This window comes from Hoplias malabaricus, chromosome 2 (genome assembly GCF_029633855.1).
Source record: "Hoplias malabaricus isolate fHopMal1 chromosome 2, fHopMal1.hap1, whole genome shotgun sequence".
NCBI lineage: Eukaryota > Metazoa > Chordata > Actinopteri > Characiformes > Erythrinidae > Hoplias > Hoplias malabaricus.
In genome coordinates this window covers 20218219-20241892 of record NC_089801.1, presented here as the reverse complement: position 1 = coordinate 20241892, position 23674 = coordinate 20218219, and the positions used below count along the sequence as shown (strand labels likewise).

At 41.7% G+C, this 23674-nt stretch overlaps 1 protein-coding gene across 1 annotated transcript in view; it reads left to right on the top strand.

The window, feature by feature from the left end:
• The window catches only part of pappaa (pregnancy-associated plasma protein A, pappalysin 1a), a 115922-nt gene that overhangs the window by 32860 nt on the left and 59388 nt on the right, over positions 1 to 23674 (top strand). Inside the window, exons 8-11 of the mRNA XM_066660978.1 lie at positions 681 to 1179; positions 14737 to 14865; positions 15464 to 15555; positions 21080 to 21276. Of these exons, the coding sequence (XP_066517075.1) occupies positions 681 to 1179; positions 14737 to 14865; positions 15464 to 15555; positions 21080 to 21276 (917 nt within the window). The remainder of the gene's footprint in view (positions 1 to 680; positions 1180 to 14736; positions 14866 to 15463; positions 15556 to 21079; positions 21277 to 23674) is intronic.

Sequence of the window (23674 nt, the reverse complement as noted above, 5' to 3'; positions counted from 1 at the left end):
GATTTGTGCTCCACATATTTCAACAAGAATAGAATCGGTTTAATAAGCAAAATGTTTTGAAAAACAATGGCTTGGATGCTGCTGCTGGAACGAAGGGTTATTATTCTTTTGTGTGTAATATGATTAGGTGAAATGTACTCTGTATCCCTTGCTGAATAAGAGAAAATATTTGCCGGACTTTTGGCAAGCGCTGAGACTAGTTCCACTCATGCAGGATCAAAAGGAATTACATCATTTTTCCGGATCAGCAGAAAACACATATGCCCTCACAGCTATGCTTTTAAGAACCGATATGAACACATTCATGGCCTTGTGACTTCCATTTAATCAAGGGATTTAGGAATGAAGACACATCCTTCCTTAGTTTTTAGCACAGAAGGTTATGAAATGAAGTCTGTTCTACTATTAGAGTACTATCATATTGCTCATGTCTTGACATTAATATCAGTCAGGACACTGGGTTCTTTGGGTTTACACTGAATCTACATGGCTAATGTAATATTTACTGGACACTTGCACCCCACGCACATGTGGTCAGTCAGAACAAAGTAGGTTGTTATATAATTTAAAGTAACCTTGCAGATCTTAGGCAAACATCAGATATACAGCTTATCAAATGCTCAAATATTTATTTGGCAGATAGAATTCTTCATCAAGCTATTCCTTTATTCATCTCCCAGGTCCTCCAGATGTAGAGCAGGTATGTGAGCCAAGTGTCCGAACATGGAGCCCACACAATGGCGTGGACATGGGTCTGGTCCCCCCACCCTGCCCCCTGCAGGGTTGTATGCTCCAGCTGGAGTTTACTTACCCGGTTGTGCCTGAATCCCTCACCGTCTGGGTCACCTTCTGTTCCCCCGAGGAAACTGCTCTACCTGCCATCCACAACATCATGATGTTGACTGTTAGTGGCCACAACATTTCTCTGGGTCCTAGTAACGTATACTGCGACACACCACTGACCCTCAAGCTGGACATAGATGAGAAGGTGTATGGTGTCCAGTTCTTCACCATGGAGCAGCATCTGGAAATTGATGCTACCTTGCTTACGTCCAAGCAGGACTGCCCACTGTGTGAGGACTGTGGGCCACTTCGCTACCGGCTCTTACGCCAACCTCCGTTCACTCAAGCTCAACAGGGCATTGACCTCAGTGATGCAACGCGGAGATATGTGGACAGGTAAGTTGGCTGCCTTTAAATTCTGTGTGGTATTAGTGTGGTTTGATTTTCAGTAGACATTAATGCCAAAATGCAACTCTAACAAATGTGCCCACATTTGAATTTAGCACCTTTGTCATTAGATAGCTTACATCTAAATTTGAATAATGTGTAGTAGTTGCAGAACAAAAGGTCTTAAGAGAGCACTTTCAAATGTTGAGGACCTTACACACCTCTATAACTCAAAAAGAAGTCAACAGGAGTGGTTAAGCTACAATTATTGTTTCTCATAATAAAACATAATAAGCCTTCACAATAAAGGAATTAACAATCACATGAGCAGTCAGTTTCCTATGGGCTTCCTAAGTCTGAAAACATGGGATAAAATGAGAATTGTCACAAATTGGTAGAATATTTTCATTTTGAGTGATATATCTCAGAATATTGAGATTTACAGGATATCCCCACTAATAGTGCCTTACAGTCCTTCCCACACCCGTGCAACCTTTCCCTACAGCACTCTTTTGTTTTTGGATTCATTCCTTTTTCTCAGGAGTGTTAGATGTAAACTTTGGAGTTAGGGTCTGCAGTGTTGACTGCTTCAAGATGTTTGTGGTAATTGGCTGTTATGAAAGCCTCTGTATTCAGGCCTTCATGGCCAAAAAAATGGAATTCAGAGCGGAATTTTGTTGACTTTGGAATATATCTTTCATCTGGTGATTTGAACATTTTACAACTGAATGAAAAGAACATAATTCAATCCAAATTAGACAGCGCAAATCTGCATGGTAGGCACTGATATCCCATCTTCCAGCTGCTTCTTCTTGTTCATGGTCAATGTAGCAGTGGATCCAAAGGCAGCAGAAAGAGGTATGCAGCTACTGGCCGAGTTAACCCCAGAGCCTGGCATTGACTGGGCAGTAAGCAAGGCCTGCCATATTGAGGATGCTCTTATTGCAGCCAGATACCATGGGTTTGGGCCGGGATCTTAGACTTAAAGTCGTCTCCAATTAAGGCCAGGGTCTGGGTCGCAACTGGACCCTGTAGTACTTGTTTTGATGTCATTCATGCAGAAAAAGGCCTTGAGGACTGGATCCAGTGGAAACAAGACCCTGTTCAAACTGGAATCCTGATCCATGGTAGAAATGAATGTGATTTCCATTCTGGTCAAGGCTACAGTACTGGCCACTTGAGAACTATAGGAGTTTGTGGAATTAATGGTTTAGTTTACCACCCACTGCTCTGGACATTAAAATATGGAAGTGCTAGATGGCCAGTACTGCCTTTACCTCAAACATATTACAGGAGGATCATGACCTACAGCGTCGATCAAATTGCATCAAAACTTGTAGTAGTGCGTAATACGAGACAGTTATTTCTGATGTGTGGTTATTGTTGCTAATGAATAGTTTTATACTACATTTAGATGCTGAGTGGATATTGGTTTTAATGTGAGCTGCCAGCTGGACAACACACGCCTCTATTCTGACCTGAATCAGGAAATCACACAGGACTATGCAAGACCACAAAAATGAAAAGCCTCAGCATCTAAACCACTGACAATCAATTTTCCTCTGTTCACACTGTGAGTCCTACAAGACATGTGTGCCATATATCATCTCTATAGGACGCAACAAATACATTCCTTGGTCAAATAATACAGACATTTTGTTCCACAGTCCCCATACACTGCTTTTAGTCGTGACATCATTTGATGCCTTATATGAGCAAAGTGTTTGCCATTTATGATGAAGGAGGACATTAGCAGCACTGAGCTCTTAAGCAAAGTGAGCTTTGGTTCTAATCTGCCAGAACTGAGGCTTCTGGATATGGAAGTAAATCAATGAGATGGATGTTGACCTATGGGATGTTTGACCTTAGCCTTCAGAAACCTCTGTCCCATTCACTAATCCTCTCCCTGAGTCTTACCTTCAGAAGGCACTTTGCTTGAGCTGACAGGACCTCCCTGTGGCAGAAGCCAAGACAAGTGGGAAACCCATTTTTAAAGAACCTTGCTCTAACCTTGCCCTAATTTGGCCATAATATCAGTAAGCCAAATAGTCTTTCAGATTGGCTTTTTCCATTTCTACTCATCACAATTTTTGCTTTGGGTTTGCATGTTTTAGGATGTGTACTCTTTGTAAAGTAAATCTAAATTAAAAGGCAAATGGGTTTTTGATGAGTAAATCCATTGGCCCCCTCTGCTGTTGTCTTTGCCCCTCAAATGAGCATGCCAAGAGTACAACCTGGTTAACAAGTCAGTGCCAAAACAAATTTGCAGTGGGGAATTAAAACATATGTCATTTCTTCCCTTGATGACCCTAAAGGGAAGGGGGTTAATCCAGACTTGGTGAAACTGGACAGCTTTGATCTCAGATCTGGGGCCACGGATATTGAAATTGACACAATGTGCCGTTGTTGCTTAGCTTAGGGTCAGCCTGCAAGATTTGTTCGTAAGCTGGAAGAGAAGGGACGTTTGGAGACCTCTTGCATGCTGGGAAGGTCAGAGTCTGGCCTAGAGCCATCTTTGAAAAGAGAGAACATTAATTATCACCATAAAATGTGCTGTGGAAAATCAGGTGATCATAGCATTAAGTGAAGACAGTAAAGTGTTAAATAAGCATGTTGCTACTTCTTATTACTAAGTGATCTGTCCAATTAGAAGTAAAAAATCTACTTGACCTCTACTTGGATTTGGTTGTGCTGTGATGCACCAGCCCTCACAAAAAATGCCTTTATATATTTTCACCTTTTCCTTTAGGGCCCGGCCTTGCATAATCTTCCTAACGCAAACCACATTTCCAGGGCGGCAGATGTGGACGGCCACAGTCTCTGGGCTCTCTCGATCTCTCTGAGCTCTCCTCCTTCCTTTCTAGGAGCTGTCAAATGGATTTCCCATGGAGCTCCCTTTGGCTATGGCCGAATGGATCCAGTATGGCAAGGATGAGATGGGAGTTTGGGGTGGAGTGTATGTGAACGAACAGAGGGTGCTTGGCGGCTAAAGCGAGATGCAGTCCTCCGCCCCATTGGTGGGCCCTGACCCATGTCCCTGAGCTACGTTAGTCTGACGTCATAGCTGACCACAGTAATCCCTGTTTACCAGAGACCCAGCAGGAGAGACAGTGGAAACACTGGAGTTCTTCTCCTCTGTCACATTTCAGACATAAGGCTGACTTGATCCCTTTCGCTGTCTTTTTCTTGAAGTTCTGGGCAACTGTTGTATTGGGAAAACCTTTACCAGTGATTTATCGCTGTTGCTGAAACTTGTCTCAACTGGGAAAAATCTGTTCCTCTGTGGGTTCTGGGCTTTAAGAGTGACCTGTCCAATTTTGTGGAAATCTGGACTGGTCTGTCATTGAGGTGATTCGCAGTCAGACTCCAAGCAGCACTTTTTGCGATCCATCCAAGATTGCCCTCAACCTTGACCGCACTGTCCCTAAAAACAGTTACACTATTGTTTTCGTCCGAGAAGCCTCAGTGGATTGCGTTACCCGAAAGGCTAGCGTTTCTGTTGTTGTCCGACTCATAAGTGCTGATGTACATCTCTGTTATTTTTCCAGGACGGTATCAAATCTCCAAAAGCAATGGCCTCCAAAGAATTTCACTTTATCAAGTGCTATCGGATTATCAATCTAGCTCAAGTGTCTTGTTTGTACTCTTCTGGTGAGCATACCTTTACAATATTTCAGGGTCAGGTTGGAGTTGAGAAGGGTGTGTGGTACAAACAAACAGAACCATAGGTTCTCAGTATACAGCAGGTATACATAATGTGTTCATTTACATTTAAATAGTGCAAGCTGAAGTTCAAATAGTGTCAAGCATCTTTACATGTCTCTCTCTCTCTCTTTCTCTCTCTCTGCTCTCTCAGTCTTAAGCACTGTAAGTGCTCCACTTACTCATGAGTCATAGGTGCAAACAGATTGTACCATCACACTTAAAGCACCGCCAGCGATTGAACGATGGGCTGTAAGCACCATAGCGATGACATGTTACCTCATTTCATGCCATGTCATCAACATATATTTATGCATCGAGTGCATTGCTGAGCCCATTGACTTGTCATTTAGAGCCTGTAAAATGGCCTAGCTCGAATGACATCATATGACACATCATCGAGTTCACCAGCTCCAAGCTGTTGAGTGTGTGATAGCACACCACCGCTAATAGAATACAGATGAATCTGTAACGTGTGGACATGGATCGGTGGATGAAGATGGCATGCTTAAAGGTTCTCGTACATTCACAGCTGTCGGAGAGTGTCGGAGACGGCCACTATTTGATTCGCTGAGAGTGTTCTTATCTTATGAAATGAAGTCTTTTATTAAGATAGGATGACATCAAGGAATGCTTCTAGATTAGTGTTGACCTGAAGGTACCTTTTAGTATCTAGTTTTTTCATTGATAACTGTAGGTTTTTCACTGCTGCTAATATCAAAAATACATTTTATATCAAAAGATCTTGATTTAATATTTATTTGTTGGGACATCTGTGTGGTTTCTGTTGTATAGACATTATCCTTAATGTTTTTAGGGAAAATTTTGATCCATCCGTGGAGGTGAACACACAAACACACATTAGTGAGCAATTCTTCACACACATTCTAAGAGCATTGAATACACACACAACCGGAGCAGGGGGCTGCCGACCACCTCGATGCCTGGGGAGCAGTTTGGGAGTTAGGTGCCTTGCTGAAGGGCACTTCAGCCATGAATTATTTTTTTTCTTGCCGGTCCTAGCAATTGAACCGGTTATTGAACTGGGAATTGAACCCTCTGGTCTCAAGCTGACTTCTCTAACATCAAGGTCATAGCTGCTCCCAAAACTACCACCACCCCCACCCACAGCACCACCCTCACCTTGTGTATCCTCTCTCTGAATGAAGATAGTAACTAAATGCTGTGTAGTGTCTGATTTTTCTGAGCGCTGTATGAGTACAATCATCTACACATGCTCTAAAATAAGACCCTCTGGTGGCACTGGTGTGATAACAGAGTTGTCTAAAGCATGGAGAGGAGAGATGTGAAATTGGGAGAAGGTCTGTTAAAAGCCTGTGGTGACACTGTCAGTCAGGTGCTCTGGGGGGCGCTGTGTCACACGCGCAGTAGGTACGAACCAGCTGAAACCTCATCGTTTATTCGAAAAACTTTTCATCCCTCTTTTGCGGATTTGCACTTTAGCAAGAGACAAACCTTTCCAGTTTTTTTTTGTGTGTGCGTTTTCTTAATTTGCAAAAACTTGTGGAAGGGAAACCTTCCTACTGAAAGTCAATAATTGACCTCGCATTGAATTTTACACATCATAAAATTGATGTTATACTTACTCTACAGACCATTGCAGTTCCTAAGTTTCTGTCACAAAAATGCCCTTGTAAAATGTCAGAACACTTTAAAAACCTCAGACAATTCTAGAGTTTGACTGGACGATGATGGTTACTCAAGAAGACTTTTAAAAAAGTTAGCCCATTCATTAAATGTCCGAAACGTAAGTTTTAGAGTTAGGGGATGTTTTAAGGCTCATTTTTCATTTGCCAGAAATTCACGTGGACATAATTAGTAACAAAAACGTAATTAGTACACGTTTAACAAATGCCAGATATATTTTATTCACAGATTAAAAATTCTGGGAATGGATTCAGGGAAAAAAAAAGAAGATTCACAAAATTATCTTGAGACCCCACCCCCCTCTTACCTCACCAGATAATCAACAAGATCAATGTCTTCTGACTTCGTTTCTGATTGTGAAATGTTGCTGGAAGATGCAAATTAGCTTTAAATATGGTTTTCACAGGGTTTTAATTTGTGTTTTTATTTCAGTCCTCAATGTAACTTTGTCAATAATTTTAAACCCTCTCCCAGTTTAACTCATTTCTGTCAGTTTACGCACACACACATACATACACACATACACACACACACACACACACACACACCTGTCCTGTTCCCCTCTTTCATGACCTTATCAAATGTGCTGTGTTTGAAATTCTTTGCACTAATGCAGAACACTGAGACAGAGTTTTAAAGTGAGCCCTCCGTCAGAAGGAGGCCCCGAGGAAATCATGTCCATCTTGTCGTGGAAGTATTTATGACAAGCAAAGGAAGTTGGGGTGATTAAATCTCCTTAAGGTGGCTCCTGGGCTCCTATACCGCCATGTGATTGTCTCTCAGATTGCAGGGGATCTCCGGTGTTTGCAGAAGTGTAATTTTCACACTGGGGGGCTTTGGCATGTGTCGACTGATCAAATGCAGCCAAGCTCGTCGTCCTGAAAATCAAAGACGTGTTTAGTACCTGGCCTTTACACCACTAACATGTGGGACACCTTGTTCTCGTTTTGTTTCGGCATAAGTGCTGGTAGGCAATAGCATATGCAATAAATGGCACGTTCTGCATGTCTTACTTAGAAGAAGTCAGTTGGATTTTTCTTCGTAACGAAGGGCACTAATTTGGCCGATGCTTTGTAAGAGGTTTAGGTAAGTGCAGAGGCATTTTTGGAATGTCTACTATGACTTTTGGCCTGAAGTTCTTAGAGGTAACCTTCTATTTTCATTTCCCAGTGGTATTTGTAGAAATTAAAGTCCTGGATGGCTGTAGAAATGTACACTTTGCTGGTTCCTTCCTTGATTCAGATCACAAACCCTTCATTTGGCAATGGGCATTTACCTGGGAGGTTAACAGTGTTTGTGAAATTAGAGATTTTGGCTTGTGCAAGTTTGGCTAGGATATGCAGTATATGGTGGTTTTGACTTGCTTGAACATTTGATGCAAAGTGCAAGGCTGTCGTTTCCCACTCCAACTGGAAATCCCTAACCTTAGCTTAAACCTCGAAACAGCATGCCAAGTTATTAAGGTATTCTTGACTGAAGTTCTAAAGTTGGCTGTTTCTAATAACAAATCATCTTCCCATTTATTACTGAATAACACACATTATATACCAGTATATCTTGCACCCTTGAAAACACTTGTCATTTCCCTCTAGATGTCCAGGTACAGTCAGAAGTTCCTATCGTATTCCGTGAGGTAGATTTATGCTAATGCTTATAGTCCTGGCTTCTGATTTTGGCTGATGATCCATTGGAGGCCTTTGAGTGGAATCATCATGCTTCGATGCCAAGAACCCTGCAATGGGCTCAGGATTTCTCTATTAAAAGCTTGCACGAAAAAAGGGGATCTTCGTGTTCAGGGGCCAAAGCACTGGGGCCTGGGGCCTATTTAATTTTCTCCAGTTATTGTCCCTGGCGGCGCCATCTCTGCACAGCTTCTCCTGACACTATTTGAAAAATCTGTTTTCCTTCCCGTTCTAGCCCCCTACTTTTTTCTGTATCTTAAACGGCTGTGTTGTTCTATTTTTTTCTTCTCTTCATTTGTTGCGTACAGTCTTTCTCTCTCCCTCTCTCTCTCTATCTCTCTCTCTCTCTCTCTCTCTCTCTCTCTCTCTCACTCTCTCTCTCCCTCCTTCCTCCAATGCTGGGGAGCTTTCATGTTGTTGGGCCTGAGAGCACTTGTTGTTCTTGGCAGGTGACATAAAGGAAAGCCTTATGTGAACCTCTGAGCTCTGGTATGAGGGCCAGTGTGAAAATCAGAAGAAGTTTGTGACACACTTTGGGCAAAAGAGAGAGAGAAAGGGAAAGAGAGAGAAAGAGAAAGAGAGAGAGAGAGAGAGAGAGAGAGAGAGAGAGAGAGAGAGAGAGAGAGAGAGAGAGAGAGAGAGAGAGGCCTAAAACATTGCCAGTCTACTCTCCAATTCCAGAAAATGACAGTCTGAATGCTTACATTTCTGTTTGAAGATGACAGAGGTGAGAAGCCAGAGGTGAGTTCACATCAGATACAGATACAGTAGCTCATCTGTCGCTGCACGGTTTGTGATCGTGCTCTAGTCCTTCAGGAGACACTGCACGTCAGTGGACATTTTTAGCTAGCGGATTATTTTCAGTGCAGCAGTAACACTGAGGGTATAAAACTCCAGCAACAACTGCTGTGTCTGATCCACTCGTACCAGCGTGCCACACACTAACATGCCACCAGTTTCACTGCACCAGTTTCAATGTCCCACCACCCAAATCATATCCGCTCTGTGGGGGTCCTATGGGGGTCTTGACCATTGAAGAGGAGCGTGAAATGGGGATAGGAAAGTATACAGGGCAACAGTCAGTGACCGTGCAACCACAAATGTCTCCTGTATGGTCAGTGAGTGTAGATGCAAGGCATGTGTCCTTAACAGTCTTTAAACGCTCTTGTAGAAATCAAGAAGAGTATGTGTCTTCATGGCACTGTGGTACTGAAGCGTCTCTTCTTTAAAGAAGGCTGTCCACTGTAAGTCAGAACAATGCTGGGAGCATTTGATGGTATTCGGCCTTGAGAACATTACTGGGGTAATGATGTTGAATCATCATTCCCCTAGAGTTCCACCGCTGCAAAGATTGCTGACCACTGCTGGCCACTGCAAATATTCTACCCTTGTGGCTGACACTTGGCATTGATTATGGCGAGCTTAAGATCATGTGCAGCTGCACCAGGGCATCACATTCCACTTCCGAATGGTAGTGCATGTTTAATTGGCATTGAGGGCGGAACCTTTTTCCTGTTCATCATTTTATAAGGTTTCTCCACATCACTGGACAATTTCATACTGGTGTTTTATACCATTTATACCTCCCACAGTTGGTCCCTTTACAAGAGAGAGAGAGAGAGAGAGAGAGAGAGAGAGAGAGAGAGAGAGAGAGAGAGAGAGAGAGAGAGAGAGAGAGAGAGAGAGAGAGGGTTGGCGCTGTGGGCTTTGTGTTGCTTTGCCTGCTCTTGTTGCCGACAGTGTCAGGTCTCCCCAGACTTTTGTCTTCCAAAACCTACACTCGTTCAATTAAACGCGCCACTTGAGAAGATGGTTGCAGTTTGCTGAGGCCCTGCCAAAAGCAGGGAACAGTGTGTAATGCGTGCTGGAACTGCCAGAGCTACGCTTGGCTTTTGTGGCATTAATCAAGGCTGGGGCTGTTTCAGAAGGCATTTAGCACATTTTTACAGCACTGTTCTGTTCTCCTCTTTGACAAGATGTGGATATTTTTCATGCCCAGATGTGTCATGTTAATTGTGGCGGAGAAGCAGTGTGTACTCGCTGAGCCAAGTGTCTGGACGAACTCTCGACGTAGGCTTTTCTTCGTCTAACTTTTATAGGGAGGTCTGCATGCTTCTCGTGATTCCACTTCAGATCTCACTCTCTCAGTGGAAATAAGTAAACAGCGTGCTGCATGGGCTACCGAGGCAAAAGTTTAGGTACATTTAAGGACCCATGTTCTTAGATCTAGAGTACTCCTAGGTCTAGAATTAAACTAATTTCTCATAGGAAATCACTCAAATACTGGTTTTATTCTCAGCAGCATGTATTTGAATATCTGTGCTGTAATACCAATAACTAACAGTTTGTTACAAGTGGGTTTTAATGACATTCTTTGGTCAAAATACCACATGGATGAAACAACACAGCTAAACATCCATGCACAGACTGAGAACATGCCTGTACTTACTTTACTTACACAGGAGTGAGGCATGAAAAGAAACACTGGATTTTAGCCACTTTTGCTTTGTTCTCTTTTATTTTAATCCATTCTTGTTTTTTTTTTCTGCCAAATTTAATCAGCACACATTCCTCAATGCTCATTGGGTTCCTTTTTTTTTCGGCGTAATCTCGTCTTGATGCAGTCACATAAACACAAGTCCCATGCTGTGATTGAACAGACTCAGGTGAGGAGGTGGAACAACTTTGAAGTACCCCCTTCTCTGTGTAAGTCCCAGAACAAAATTCAGATAAAACTCTTATCCCATGTTTTTGGACTTAGGCAGATCACAGAAATGGGACATGGTTGTTTAATTTCACAGTGTGTGGGTTGGAAGGAGCTCCAGGTCCTGACATTAACGAGCACACGCCACTGAAAAAATGATTTTTTTTTCATAACACGTCCCTTTTAAAATGTCTCTAAATACACATCCCGAACACATGCACCTCATTTCTTTTGTCGTGCCCCCTCACTTATTTTATTTAAGGGGATAAAAAAATATGGAACACTTAAAAAAAAAGTTTCCTGCCATAAATCTTTGGACACATTGAACCACACAAGTCCCTAGTTTTTTTTCGTGTGTGTGTGTGCGCATTTGTGTGTGTTTATGCATGTATATGTGTGTGAGCTCACATTTTGTGACTTCTTGTTCTGTTTGTTTGTGTGTGTGTGTGTTTTACTCTCATTTTATGGGACTTTGTGCTGGTGTGCTCTTCTAGTTATATTCCCTGTTCTGCACCGGCCGCTCTGGGCCCAGAGTGGACCCAAAAGCAGGCGCGTAAAACTCCCGCCCTCGTCATTCATCTTTAAGTGCTAATTTGAATGATTTGTTTAGCTTCTTATTAAAAGTTACTGCTTCCCTGCCCATTAGAGTGAGCACCTTCTAACTCTGCTGACGGCAGCGCGAAAGGCTTGGCCTGGCGTGAACCTGCACTGTTTTTGTGAGAGCTGCCGCCAGTGCCCAAAACGCTCGGGTAATTTGGCGGCGTTCGTTTCGTTAATCAGTGGAGAAGGGCTTGTGTTTCCCTTGGGGAAGCCGGCCAACGCAAATGCAAATAATGAGGCCTTTGTATGTTTTTTTTTCTTCTCCCTGCTTTCTTTTGTTCCTCTCTTCTCTCTTGTTCATTCCTTTATTACGAGCTGATGTGTATGTGCACTACATGCGTGCGTGTGGCTGCAGTTTTATGGATGGCACTAGTGCTACGATATTGCAGAACTGATGCTGAGGAATGCTGATGCTTCAGAATGAGTAGCTCAGTGGGTGGCTGTGTTTGTGTATAGATCTGTGTGTGTCTGTGTGTTAGCATGTGCGTGTTGGGGGATATTCATCAGGCTTAAAATGGGGATTGAGGGGCCATTTAGAAATGAATGGTTCACTGTTTAATCCCAGCATGTGTCTCCATCAATATTAGGCCTGGTTTTTTACCAGAGCTTTTGTTATGGCTCAAGGTAACTGGGAAATTAAAGGGATTTTTTTTTTTCACATGCACACACACACACACACAATAATAATAATAAAATAATATTAAATGAATTAATAAATTATTATTATAATAAATAAATAAATAAATAAATAAATAAATAAATAAGCAGCTTCTCATTCCCCTTAGCCAAGAGTTGTTTGGTGTCCAAAGTTGACTCCTTTTGGGTGACTAGTTTTGGATCATAAACACTACCCCAGCTCATCCCAAACATCTCCCCTCTGAATGCCCACTCTTGCACGCTCTGCTGTGGAGCACTGAGACCTGGATGTTTTCTCTCCTGATGCATGTCTTGTTTTTGGCCGGCGAACCACAGATTGTGTTACCGGTTTGTGGGCTCCTGGGCCGTAACCGCACGCCAGCTATTTGTTTGTGTCTGAGGGTCCGCAGTGGGAGGCGCAAAGGGAGGTGCCTGCCCCCTGCAATATCTCTATTCATGCCACCCAAATGTCCAGACCCTTTGTTCTTGACCCAACTCATTGCGAGTGGTCCTGACCAATATCGGTTACAATTCCACAAATCTGCAGGGACTGTAGAAGAGCACCTCCCTCTACCCTTCCCCCTAGATAACCACTTTACTTGTACTACTTTGGAATACGACTACACTTATAAAGTTTTATAAGTAATTTAAAAGGGCGGCATGGTGGCACAGCAGGTAGTGTCACACAGCTCCAAGGGCCTGGAGTTTGTGGGTTTGATTCCCACTCCGGGTGACTATCTGTGAGGAGTTGGTTTGTTCTCCCTTTGTCCACGTGGGTTTCCTCTGGGTGCTCCGGTTTCCTCCCACAGTCCGAAAAGACACATTGGTATGTGGATTGGCGACTCAAAAGTGTCCGTAGGTGTGAGTGTGTGTGTTGCCCTGTGAAGGACTGGCGCCCCCTCCAGGGTGTATTCCCACCTTGCACCCAATGATTCCAGGTAGGCTCTGGACCCAAATGTTTGCCAAATAATGAATCCACATGCATTTACACGGTTGAAACTTAGATCATGCCAGATACTGAGCTTACTTGGTCTTCCCCATCGGTCAACCTTCAGCCTACTAGCTTTATCACATATTTGTTAATATGTCTAATAATAGATTTTTAAGGTGTTTGCCACCATTTAATAAACTGGGTTTTACGTCAACCTTTTTAAATATAGACTTGTTTTAAAGCGATACCGTTTTGCCCTGTCTAAAAGCTGTAGTTTGGGGAGTGTCACTGTAATAATACATGCTCTGAGATAAATGGGTGAGACAGCTGTGAAAATCACTAGTCAAATATATAGTCTAGTTGAAAATGCACTTAGAAAACAGGCATTAATGTGCTTCCAAGGACCCAATTGTCAGCTCTTTCTTGTTGTGTAGATACGCCCTCCCATTCTGTGACTGTTGAGGGAGGAGACAGCACTGTTCTTTTATCCACCTCAACTCCCAATTTTCGCACCCGTCAATGGGATCGAACAGTTTGGAACAATAAGGCCACGGTACTTTACTGATACCTTAAAATTGGGAGTTACTGTTTTCCTCCAAGATTGCTGAGCTCAAAAGACATCCACTTATAAAAATGTAATTTTATTCATGACTAAATCTGAAGTTGGTACTTACATGGTTTAAAAGAAGCTGTACTTTGGTAATCTATCTGAAACATTGGATATATCTGCAGTCGTTACACAGTTGTTGTGTACTTAATGTTTAATAATACAGTTATTAAAGACGCTTGATATAAAGTGGGACCAATCTCCCACTTCCATTAGTAAACGGAGAAGAGTACACAGCTCCACCACCTTAAGCCAAGATCCAAATGAGATTTGGAAACAGCACCAGACAGTGATAAGGTTTATAAGGATTTGAGCACACTTTTGAAAAAAGTCTTTAGTCTGAGGCCAGAGCAGCTACTGAAGGTAACTGAGTTCAGAGTAGTGAGTAGAGTAGAGTTCACAGTGACGTTCCCTTACTTCAGAATTAATTATTTTTTACTGGTGTACAGTTGAAAGGGCCACAGTGCTTGAAAGTTGCCTGCAGTATTAAACCTGGATCCGTTCCCACTCTCTTGCCGATGCATGCCGTTTTGTATCAGTGAGCATAACTGATTGCAGATAAGCTTCAAGAGGTCAATGCTGAAATGCATATGTATGGTAATGACTCACTGTAGTTTGCGAAGCTAGCTGGATGGCTAGCTAAAGGAGGTCTAAACAGGAAGAGGTGGAATCTGTTGCTAATCAGCCAGTTAATTGCCATGCCTTGGTTCGAATTATGATGATTTACAATAGAGCTGACCCAAGAATGAAGGAATACGAGGTTGTATAATCAAGTCTGTAATGGTATTTTGGGATTATAGCTTTTGAAAGAGCTTTATAAGGTCAAGATTTGATGGCTTTTGTAGGTCACTGAAGCAAAGACATAGCTATAGACTTGGTGTGTGAATATGGTTTTTGAGATCTTTTTGAGCTCATAGCTTTCTTATTTGGGTTGAACAATGCAAGGGTGCAACCTGATCCCCTTTCGTGAATATGTTCCAGGTTTTGAATGTGTGAGACTCTTAACAGGAGTGTGTACTATTCCCTTCTTATTCAGGGATGTGGAGAATGGGGTGGAGTACACGTACCAGGTCCAGACCCTGTCCAGATTCGGCGAAAGCGAACCATCCCCTCCACTCACTCATCGTCTTGGAGCGCCCTACTGTGGAGATGGAGTCATCCAGAGGTGCGTTTATGTGACAAATCTTGGTTTGCACTGAATTCATAAGTGGACAGGAGTAAATGCCGGGTGGTACTATGATTAGATAGGGGTAATAGAGCCCATATTTAGATACTCACTTTACTCTTTGAATTTTTCAGGGATTAGATTAGATGGAATATCCAAAGAGAAATGAGTATCTCCTTTCTTTATCTGTTTTAATTTTCTACGTTATTTGAACACAGCAGCTGTCAATTTCATGATGAATGGACCAATATAAATGCTCCAAAATTACTTGGAATTGAAATAATTTTACATTGCCTTTTCATCTCCTGTAAAGTAACTGTTTTCCATTGATAATAGATACAATATCAGTAACCATTCCAGCTGTAGCTATTGCGATAGTAAGATTATTTTTTCACAAAAACGATGTGGATGCTCTGTACCCTACAGTGCTGAGGTTTATTTCACTTTCATATGTAAATAATGTAGAAAAATATGTCATGTATGGCAGAGGGATGAAGTTCTTACAGTGCATAGGCCCTGATTTATCCTTTGCTTGATGTACTTGTGTAAGGCATCTCTCAGGCTATGAATTAAAATCACATGCTGTGTTACCATCCAGGTCCCAAGGCGAAGAGTGTGATGACATGAACACTATGAACGGAGATGGCTGCTCCAGTCAATGCAAGAAAGAGCCTTTCTTCAACTGTATAGGTACGTCCTTGACACTTTTCACTCAGAAGCTGTTTTTATGCCACATTGCAAAAGAGATGGGTGACCTGCACAATTTCTCCCTGATGTTTTCCAGTATTTATGTATTTTTAAACGTCTGATTAGATACAAAGTGTCAGGTGTAGAGGTGTATCAGATAAAGCTGATGGAAGAAACCTCACAAGGGGGACTGTCAGGCTCGTTGGGTGGACTGACTGAGGCGGACACACTCGCTAAAACACAGTACTTTATTTACAAAGAATATAACCAAACAAAGACAGACAGACTTGATAACATAACCGACTTAGATACGATACAAAGAACGAATGACCAACAAAAGGAAGTGAAGGAAGGGGACATAAATACAAAACACAGACGAGACGCACCTGAGACAGATAACGAGGGGGCAGGGTAACAAATGAGACAAACGAGGAGGCGGAACTAGAACAACAACAAAACAAAGCCATGTGCTGAGATTGAGCACATGGTCGAGAAAACAGACATGACGAGACGAGGGATTGACAGGGACTTATACTCCTCTGGTCAAACTAATTATTGACATACAATTATTGACAAAAATTTGCATGATTATACTAAAATAACTAATAATAATAATAATAATAATAATAATAGTGTTTATAATAGTAATAGTTAAGAGTCCAGGAAAACTTCAGTGGAGGGAAAGCAGCTAGTCTGAGGCAAGTGGCAGGAACTGGAACATAGACAATGAAGTGTAACGTGAAGTAATATATCATCCAAAGAAAAACATGCATCTCCAATTTTGTGGGTTTTTTATTTACTACAACATTTGAATCCGACAGCTGTCCTTCACATTGTGTGACATTGCTGTGAAGTCTGGGGAAAAAAAAAATATATATATATATATATAATGAATAATAATGAATAATAAGTCTGAACACACTGTGTTTATATATATATATATATATATATATATATATATATAAACACAGTGTGTTCAGACTTATTATTCATTCATGTATTTGCGGCTACAGGTCAATAGATACATATTCTTATATTAATTATCATAGCTGCTCTAAATCAATCCCTAATTGGACACTAATTAATATATTAGATGTTCTCTAACTTCACGTTGCTGATTTAGTTAAAAAGTCTTTTCTGTTTTGGTGAAAGTTGTTGGTGTTCATAATATTAAGCACAGCTTAAACAATTAATTCAGCGTGACCATCACACCTCGCAATCTTAAAGCTCAGGATCTCAGAAAAATCAAAAGACAAGCTGCAAAAACACCTGTGTCAACCAGCAAGAAAATATTTGAAGCATGTGAATGGAACAAATAAAGAAAACAACTCGTTTAAAGTTTTAAATGATATAGTGTCCAAAATGAATACGATGCCACCAGTAATGAAGATGCAATGAGCTAAAAAACAAATGAAGACAAACTTCTCTAAAGTTATCTTTACCGATGAGTGCCGTGCAACATTAGATGGAGCAGGTGGATGGGCTAGTGTCTGGATTGTGAATGGCCAGTCTGCTCCAATGTGACTCCTTCTGGCATCAACAAAGTAGCAGTGGTATCATGTTCTGGGCCGGAATCATTGATGATGAACTTGTTGGCCCTTTTTCATGCTCAAGATGGAGTGAAAATGATCTCAGAGGGATACTGCACCAGTGCAAGAATAAGGAAAATACTCATGTTCCGGCATGGCAATGCACCATGCTTCCCACTACCTGTGAATGGTTAAAGAAAAAGGGGTTTGTTGATGACCAGATTGTGCAGTGGCTTGCTTCCTCACGCGACTTAAACCCTATAGAAATTTTCAGGGCAAATCTAAAGCATACCATTTATTGTGGTGAACACCAAGTGTACCAGTCCAGAAATGATCTCTTGATGGCAATCACTGATGCTGCAAAGACACCATAAAAAAAAAAAAAAAAAAAAAAAAAAAAAAAACCTCAGCAGTTCTTTTGATGACAGACTTTTGACTGTAATTGAAATAAATAGGCTGATATATTCAATCTTTATAATATTGGATTTACTTTCATATTATTTTCTTATTTTACATTTATTATACAATTATTTACAATTAATATTATGTAATTTGTATATATGAATGCAAATCAGGTTGAATTTGCATGAAAAATGTGCATTGGATTTCCATGTTAATTGTGAACAGTGAAAAAATTTAAATAACATAAAAGGGTTATTTTACAGACAACATTAACTTTTCCGTATTCCACAGCTCGATAATGGCACCTGCATAATAATTCTGAACACACAATATATATATATATATATATATATATATATATATATATATATATATATATATATATATATATATATATATATATATATATATAGGCTGACAAACTCAGAGCATATGCCTTGGCACCTCGTCCAGCTTTCTGCTTTCTTCATAAACCAGGGCTTTCCGCTCCAGCTCCCCTCTTTGTTTTGGCCTGAGGAAACTTGTGTCACGTCAAAGTCTGCGGTGGCCACATATGGAAAGGACCTCTCGCGAACATGATATTGACACATTTTCTGCCCAAAACAGCTCATGAAATGAGTTGTGTTACATGAGATCTGAAAGCCAAGTTGTTTGACTGGAGGACACTAATAACAATATCAGTCATCCTACAGCAAACCGCACACTAGAAAAGCTCTTTTGTAACTGAAAGGGGCTTGACCCCGTGTCTCGACCATGTTGCACCTTTATGAAAGCACTATGTAGCGCCCTGCAGCCTCTTTCACCATGTTGTTGTTCACCTATCGGTGCGTCTGTCAAACCCGGGATGGCGGCAGTCAGACTTTTTCCACTGTCCGCCTACTTCTAGGGGGAAGGAGTCACATCTGTGTGGCGGCTTGAAATATTTGTAGTTTTTCACATGGAAATCAGATGCAGAAATGGATAAATCATCTGTGTGTCTGTCTGGGCCTTTCTGACCCTAAGTCTGAAGGCCTGACAAGGAGGAAGCTCTGGTTTAACCCTTGGGTATCCAGACATTTCTAGACATCCCTTAAAATGGATCAATTCAGATTCAGTTCATGGTGCGCCCGCTGCAGACACAGTTTATACATTTGGACACCACTGGCATTGGGTGAGAGAGGATAAGAGCAGTGAAGAAGGACCATGTTGACCAGTGAGTGTGTGTGTGTGTGTGTGTTTTCATCAAGTGTGTGAGTGTGTGTGAGAGTGTGTGCCCCCTTCAGCAGCCCCTCGTTTCAACATCAGCAGAGCTAGGCTGAGGGGAGCACTGGAATTTTGCACTGAGGCCAACTTGGCACGGCCCACCTCCGTCCCCCCTTACTGAACCCCTGAGTCTGAGAGAGAGAGAGAGAGTGAGAGAGAGAGAGTGAGAGAGAGAGAGAGAGAGAGAGAGAGAGAGAGAGGGAGAGAGAGAGGAGAGAGAGAGAGAGAGAGAGAGAGAGAGAGAGAGAGAGAGAGAGAGAGAGAGAGAGAGAGAGAGAGAGAGAGAGAGAGAGGGGGAGAGAGAAACAGAAAGACAGTCAGGATGGAAAGAGAGTAAGATGGATGAGGAGAGACAAAGATAGAGGTTATGAGAGAGGAGGAGATACAAAGAGAAACGACTGAAAGAAAGAGAGTGAGAAAAATACCAAAAAAGGGCTTAATGTCTTGATAGACAGGTGTATAGACCAGAGAAAATAGGAGAGAGAGAGAGAGAGAGAGAGAGGAGAGAGAGAGAGAGAGAGAGAGAGAGAGAGAGAGAGAGAGAGAGAGAACAATATGGAATAAAACAGAGAGGTGATCAGGATGTAGTGGACAGATGATAAAGTGATAAAAAATTGACAGAGTGGGAGAGAGGATGGATAATAGTGGGAGGAGAAATAAAAAATAGACTGTGGAGACAGACAGAGGTGTCAGAGAGAGAGAAAGAGAGAGAGGGGGGATGCTTCTCTCTATCTATCTATCTCTCTCTCTCTCTCTCTCTCTCTCTAAACAAAGAATTATTGATTTTAATCTCCAATGCCCTGAAGCATTACACTACATATGAGTGAATATATGTAAAAGAAATTAAAGAAACATTTACCAAAGGCTCAGTTTTGCAGCCAAAATAAGTTATTGCTCATTATTTTATTCATGAAAGAATTGTCAAGAGAACATTTTTCAATTCAAACTGCAAAGAATTTATCTATCACCATCTATCACCATCTACAGTTTATAATGTCATGAAAAGATTCAGACACTCAGGGGAAATCTCAGCACATGAAGGACACCAAAACCAATACTTTAGAACAGTGTGCCACTGCATCAAGAAACGCAACCTGAAACTGTTTTATACAAAGAGGAAAGACATATATTAATTTTGGGCAAAAACTAGTGAATTTTCTGGTCCAAAGACATGTAAAATGGATGGAAAGACAGTAATTGTGAAACCTGATATGTGCTTGTTTTGAGGAAAAGCAGACATTAAATTGTATGTGCCCAAGATGGACAAGACCATCCAGACTGTTGTGTGGTGTAAGTACCATTGATGCAGAGGCTCATATTGGTATTTTGGAGAGACGTATGCTGCCAGCAAAATAGTTCTCTGCACAGGAACTTCATGTCAGCAGGACAATGTCAGGCCCCATGGGTTACTACAGCATGCACTTGACTGACCAGCCTATGGTCCAGACCTACAGAAAGTATATGACACGTCATGGAGAGGAGAATCAGACAACGGACCACAGGCTATTTACTGCAACAATTAGCATCTTCATTTCCCTAATGATTAAAAATAACAGTTAAAATTAAAGTTAGTTAAAGGTAACGTGGCCCAGTGGTTTGAGTGGTTCAAGTTTGAATATATTAAACAAATAAGATGGTGTTGGTCATAATTCATTTTAAACCCATAAGCCCTGACCAGACAGTGAGTGAGGACAAACTTTTCCCCATATCTTTTCTTCTCTGGGGGAATGGAGGAGGGAGAAAAAAGGGATGACACCAGAATGGCATTGTTTCTCTTTAAAAGCACCTACTGCTGTCTGCTGGCAGAAGAATCCCCCCCCCCCCATCGACCATCCCCCCCCCCTCCACTGCTCAGTGTGTCATTCGGTTCAAACTCCTGTTTCTGTCTTGTCCTGATGGAGCATGAAGAGAAAACACAGAGAAGAGCCCACCAGAGAAAACCACAGAGAAAACACAGAAATCTCAGGGAGAAATCTTAGAGAAATGTCAGAAAGAAAACACAGAGAAATCTCAGGAAGTAACTCAAACAAACCAGAGAAAAGATTGAAAGGCATAGAAAAATACAAGAAAACACAGAGAAAACTCAAAAAACAAAACTTGGAGAAAACATTGAAGAAAATCACTGACAACTTCCAGAAATCTTCATCACATTTTTTTTCCAAATACTTGTAGAATGCAGCTTTACAGATTTGAAAATATATTTTGAGTGTAAAGGCCATCAATCCTTACTCATGTTTCACAATATTAATTTGCCACTGTATGTGTTTTTCCTCCAGCATCCCTTCGCTAACAAATATAAAAAACAAATATAAATGTGTGTATGTGTGTGTTTGTGAATGCCTGCTCTCTCTCAGATGAGCCCAGCTTGTGTTACTACTATGACGGAGATGGAGTGTGTGAGGATTTCGAGCGGGAGACGAGTGTGAGGGATTGTGGGCTGTACACCCCCAGTGGGTTCCTGGACCAGTGGGCCACAGATGTAGAGGCATCCAATGAGGAGAAGTTCTACTGCCCCGCCAAAGTGGCCGCTGGATACCCTGCCGTCACCAAGGTAGAGAGCTCCTGGAATAGCACTGCTTCCTTCTTTTCTGCTGTTTTTGTCAATTTTGTCCAGTCAGAATGGATTAGTACAGTATGATAATGATGATGATGATGAGACCTTAATGACTGAAGACCTGAAAGAACCTTCATAATAAGGTCTCATCAAGTGTTTGTGTGTGTGTGTCTCAAAGTGGGTTTTCCTGCTGTGAGAAAGCCCAGCTTTGAGAGGACACATTCCAAAAGGGTTTCCCTCAGTGAAGAGTCCAGGTGCTCACAAACACATTGGTGTCAACAACTGGGATATGAATTTTGGGTGGCCATTTGTGTTATTTAAATATGCAATATTGGGAGAGGCATAAAAACAATTAAAATCTAACCCTTATATATTACCTTTAATATTTAGATCCATGAATAAATGTATATGGTTCCATGTAGCGCATTTTTAAAATCATTCTATACAGCACCAATAATGATCCAGCTGTTGTTATGATGTCTAGCTTGTAATAGCAAAACAACCCTTTCTGGTGTTATTTAGAATCATTTTTTGTGAGGATCTGACCATTTACAGTATATATCCATCAATCCGAAGAACACTTTAATTAAACTAACCATTCAAATAGTCCTTTGAGTGTTTGTGGTTCTATGAAGAACCACTTTCATTACTGAAAGACACTTGAAGAATGATATTTTTAAAGAGAAACAGTGAAACAGAAACCAGCGCTGATCTGATTTCTGATAAATTAAAGATGGTTAGACAGCAATCTGCCACACTGAGTACAGAGAGCTGTGCAGGTAAAGCACAGAAAGGATTAACCCCATTGAAACCTGGAAAAGATGCAGAGTACACGAAGACTGACAGCCATGAGTACAGCAGGCCTCTGAGAGGCAGGTTCACATCAGCGTTAAAGTCTGTAGTTGTGTGCTGAGTGAGGTGGCACACAACGGATATGTCCCAAAACCTAGTGAGCTGTCTACATAGAGAGCATTTTAGGTTGTAATGTGCGTGCTTCCGACACATAGGCTGTCCCAATTTCATTATGCTGTCTAGTGAGATACCTTAATATGGGCAAATTTTAAGGCTGCATCTGTTCCTCAGCTGCAAAGGCAATCCTATGATGCTACGAAAGCACAACTCCCATCTGTTTCGCTCTTTTCCGAGGGCAATACGAATTAAATTTGTGATAAAAACAGGACGACTAGACTCCACTGTGCTGAAACTCAGAGGTGATGCTAGCTGCTGAGGTAAGTAAACCCCGGTTGTGTGCAGTGGGTGGGAACAAGCTGTGATGCAATCGCTCTCTAACTACAGCGTCTGAATAGTGTGCCTCATGGCGACAGATGACCGTTAAAACGCTGCCTACTTGTCTACATAGTCAGTGCCTAATTAGCTCACTAGATTTTGGGACAGACCTAATGTGTTTTGTTACTGAGTCATTTACTTGTTTTCCTTAGGGTTGGTACATCTGTATAAAGACAGCTCTGAATTCTTGCTGAACTCTGATGCTGCCACTCTGTCTTTCTGCCTCTCTGTGGCATAACCACAGTGACTCCCCAACTCTGACATTACATAACCTATAGTTGGTATGTATGTACACACGGGAGTAGTTATATTTGTAGAACCCTAGCCAAGCAATAATTAAACCCCTGGTCAAGAACTGGTGTTGTCGGTGGTCATTTCTGATCTATAAATGCAGTGTGACTCTTAGCTTTATGCTGTTGTCAGTCTTGAACAACTAAATAAGCATCACAACTTTAGAGAATCCCTGTAATGTCAAACAGTTGTGACTAGATTCCTGTTTGCTCATTTATGTCCACATTAATGTCCATGGTTTCTTACAAGTCTTATGTTTATTGCCTTTTCAAAACTTTGAGAAACCTATATCCACTTCATTACATCACCCTTTCTGCCTTGACGAGTCATGCTCTTATTCCAGAAGCTTCTCCTGGTGGCGAACAGGCCTCCTGCCACCGTGTGGGGGTAGATGACAGACCGATCTTTTTCGGGAAACTTGAGACTTGGCACAAGGACAAAGCTTTGTTAAACCTGATGATAACATCTCCGGAGCACAGAGGACACTAAAAGTGTCTGTCGCTTGAAATTACACACAGAGCCTTATGTCAGACTGAGTGCCCACTCAGGTCGATTTTAGTCGCTGTGGGACTAGGGGGGTGCCTATGAAGTTTGCTTCAACAAGGGAAGATCAAAGCCAAGGAGAATGGAGACAAATGAGGCCCTTTGAAATGATTTGTGAGACACAACACACGTAAGCCTCGTAATCACTCGGAAGATGAACTGGAAATGAATGGCCTTTGTATGGATTTGGAAGACCAAGCTGAGAATCCCCCTCGCATCTTGTCCATAGCGGTTTCTAGGCATGCTTCCTAACCTTGACTGCTCATGGTATCGT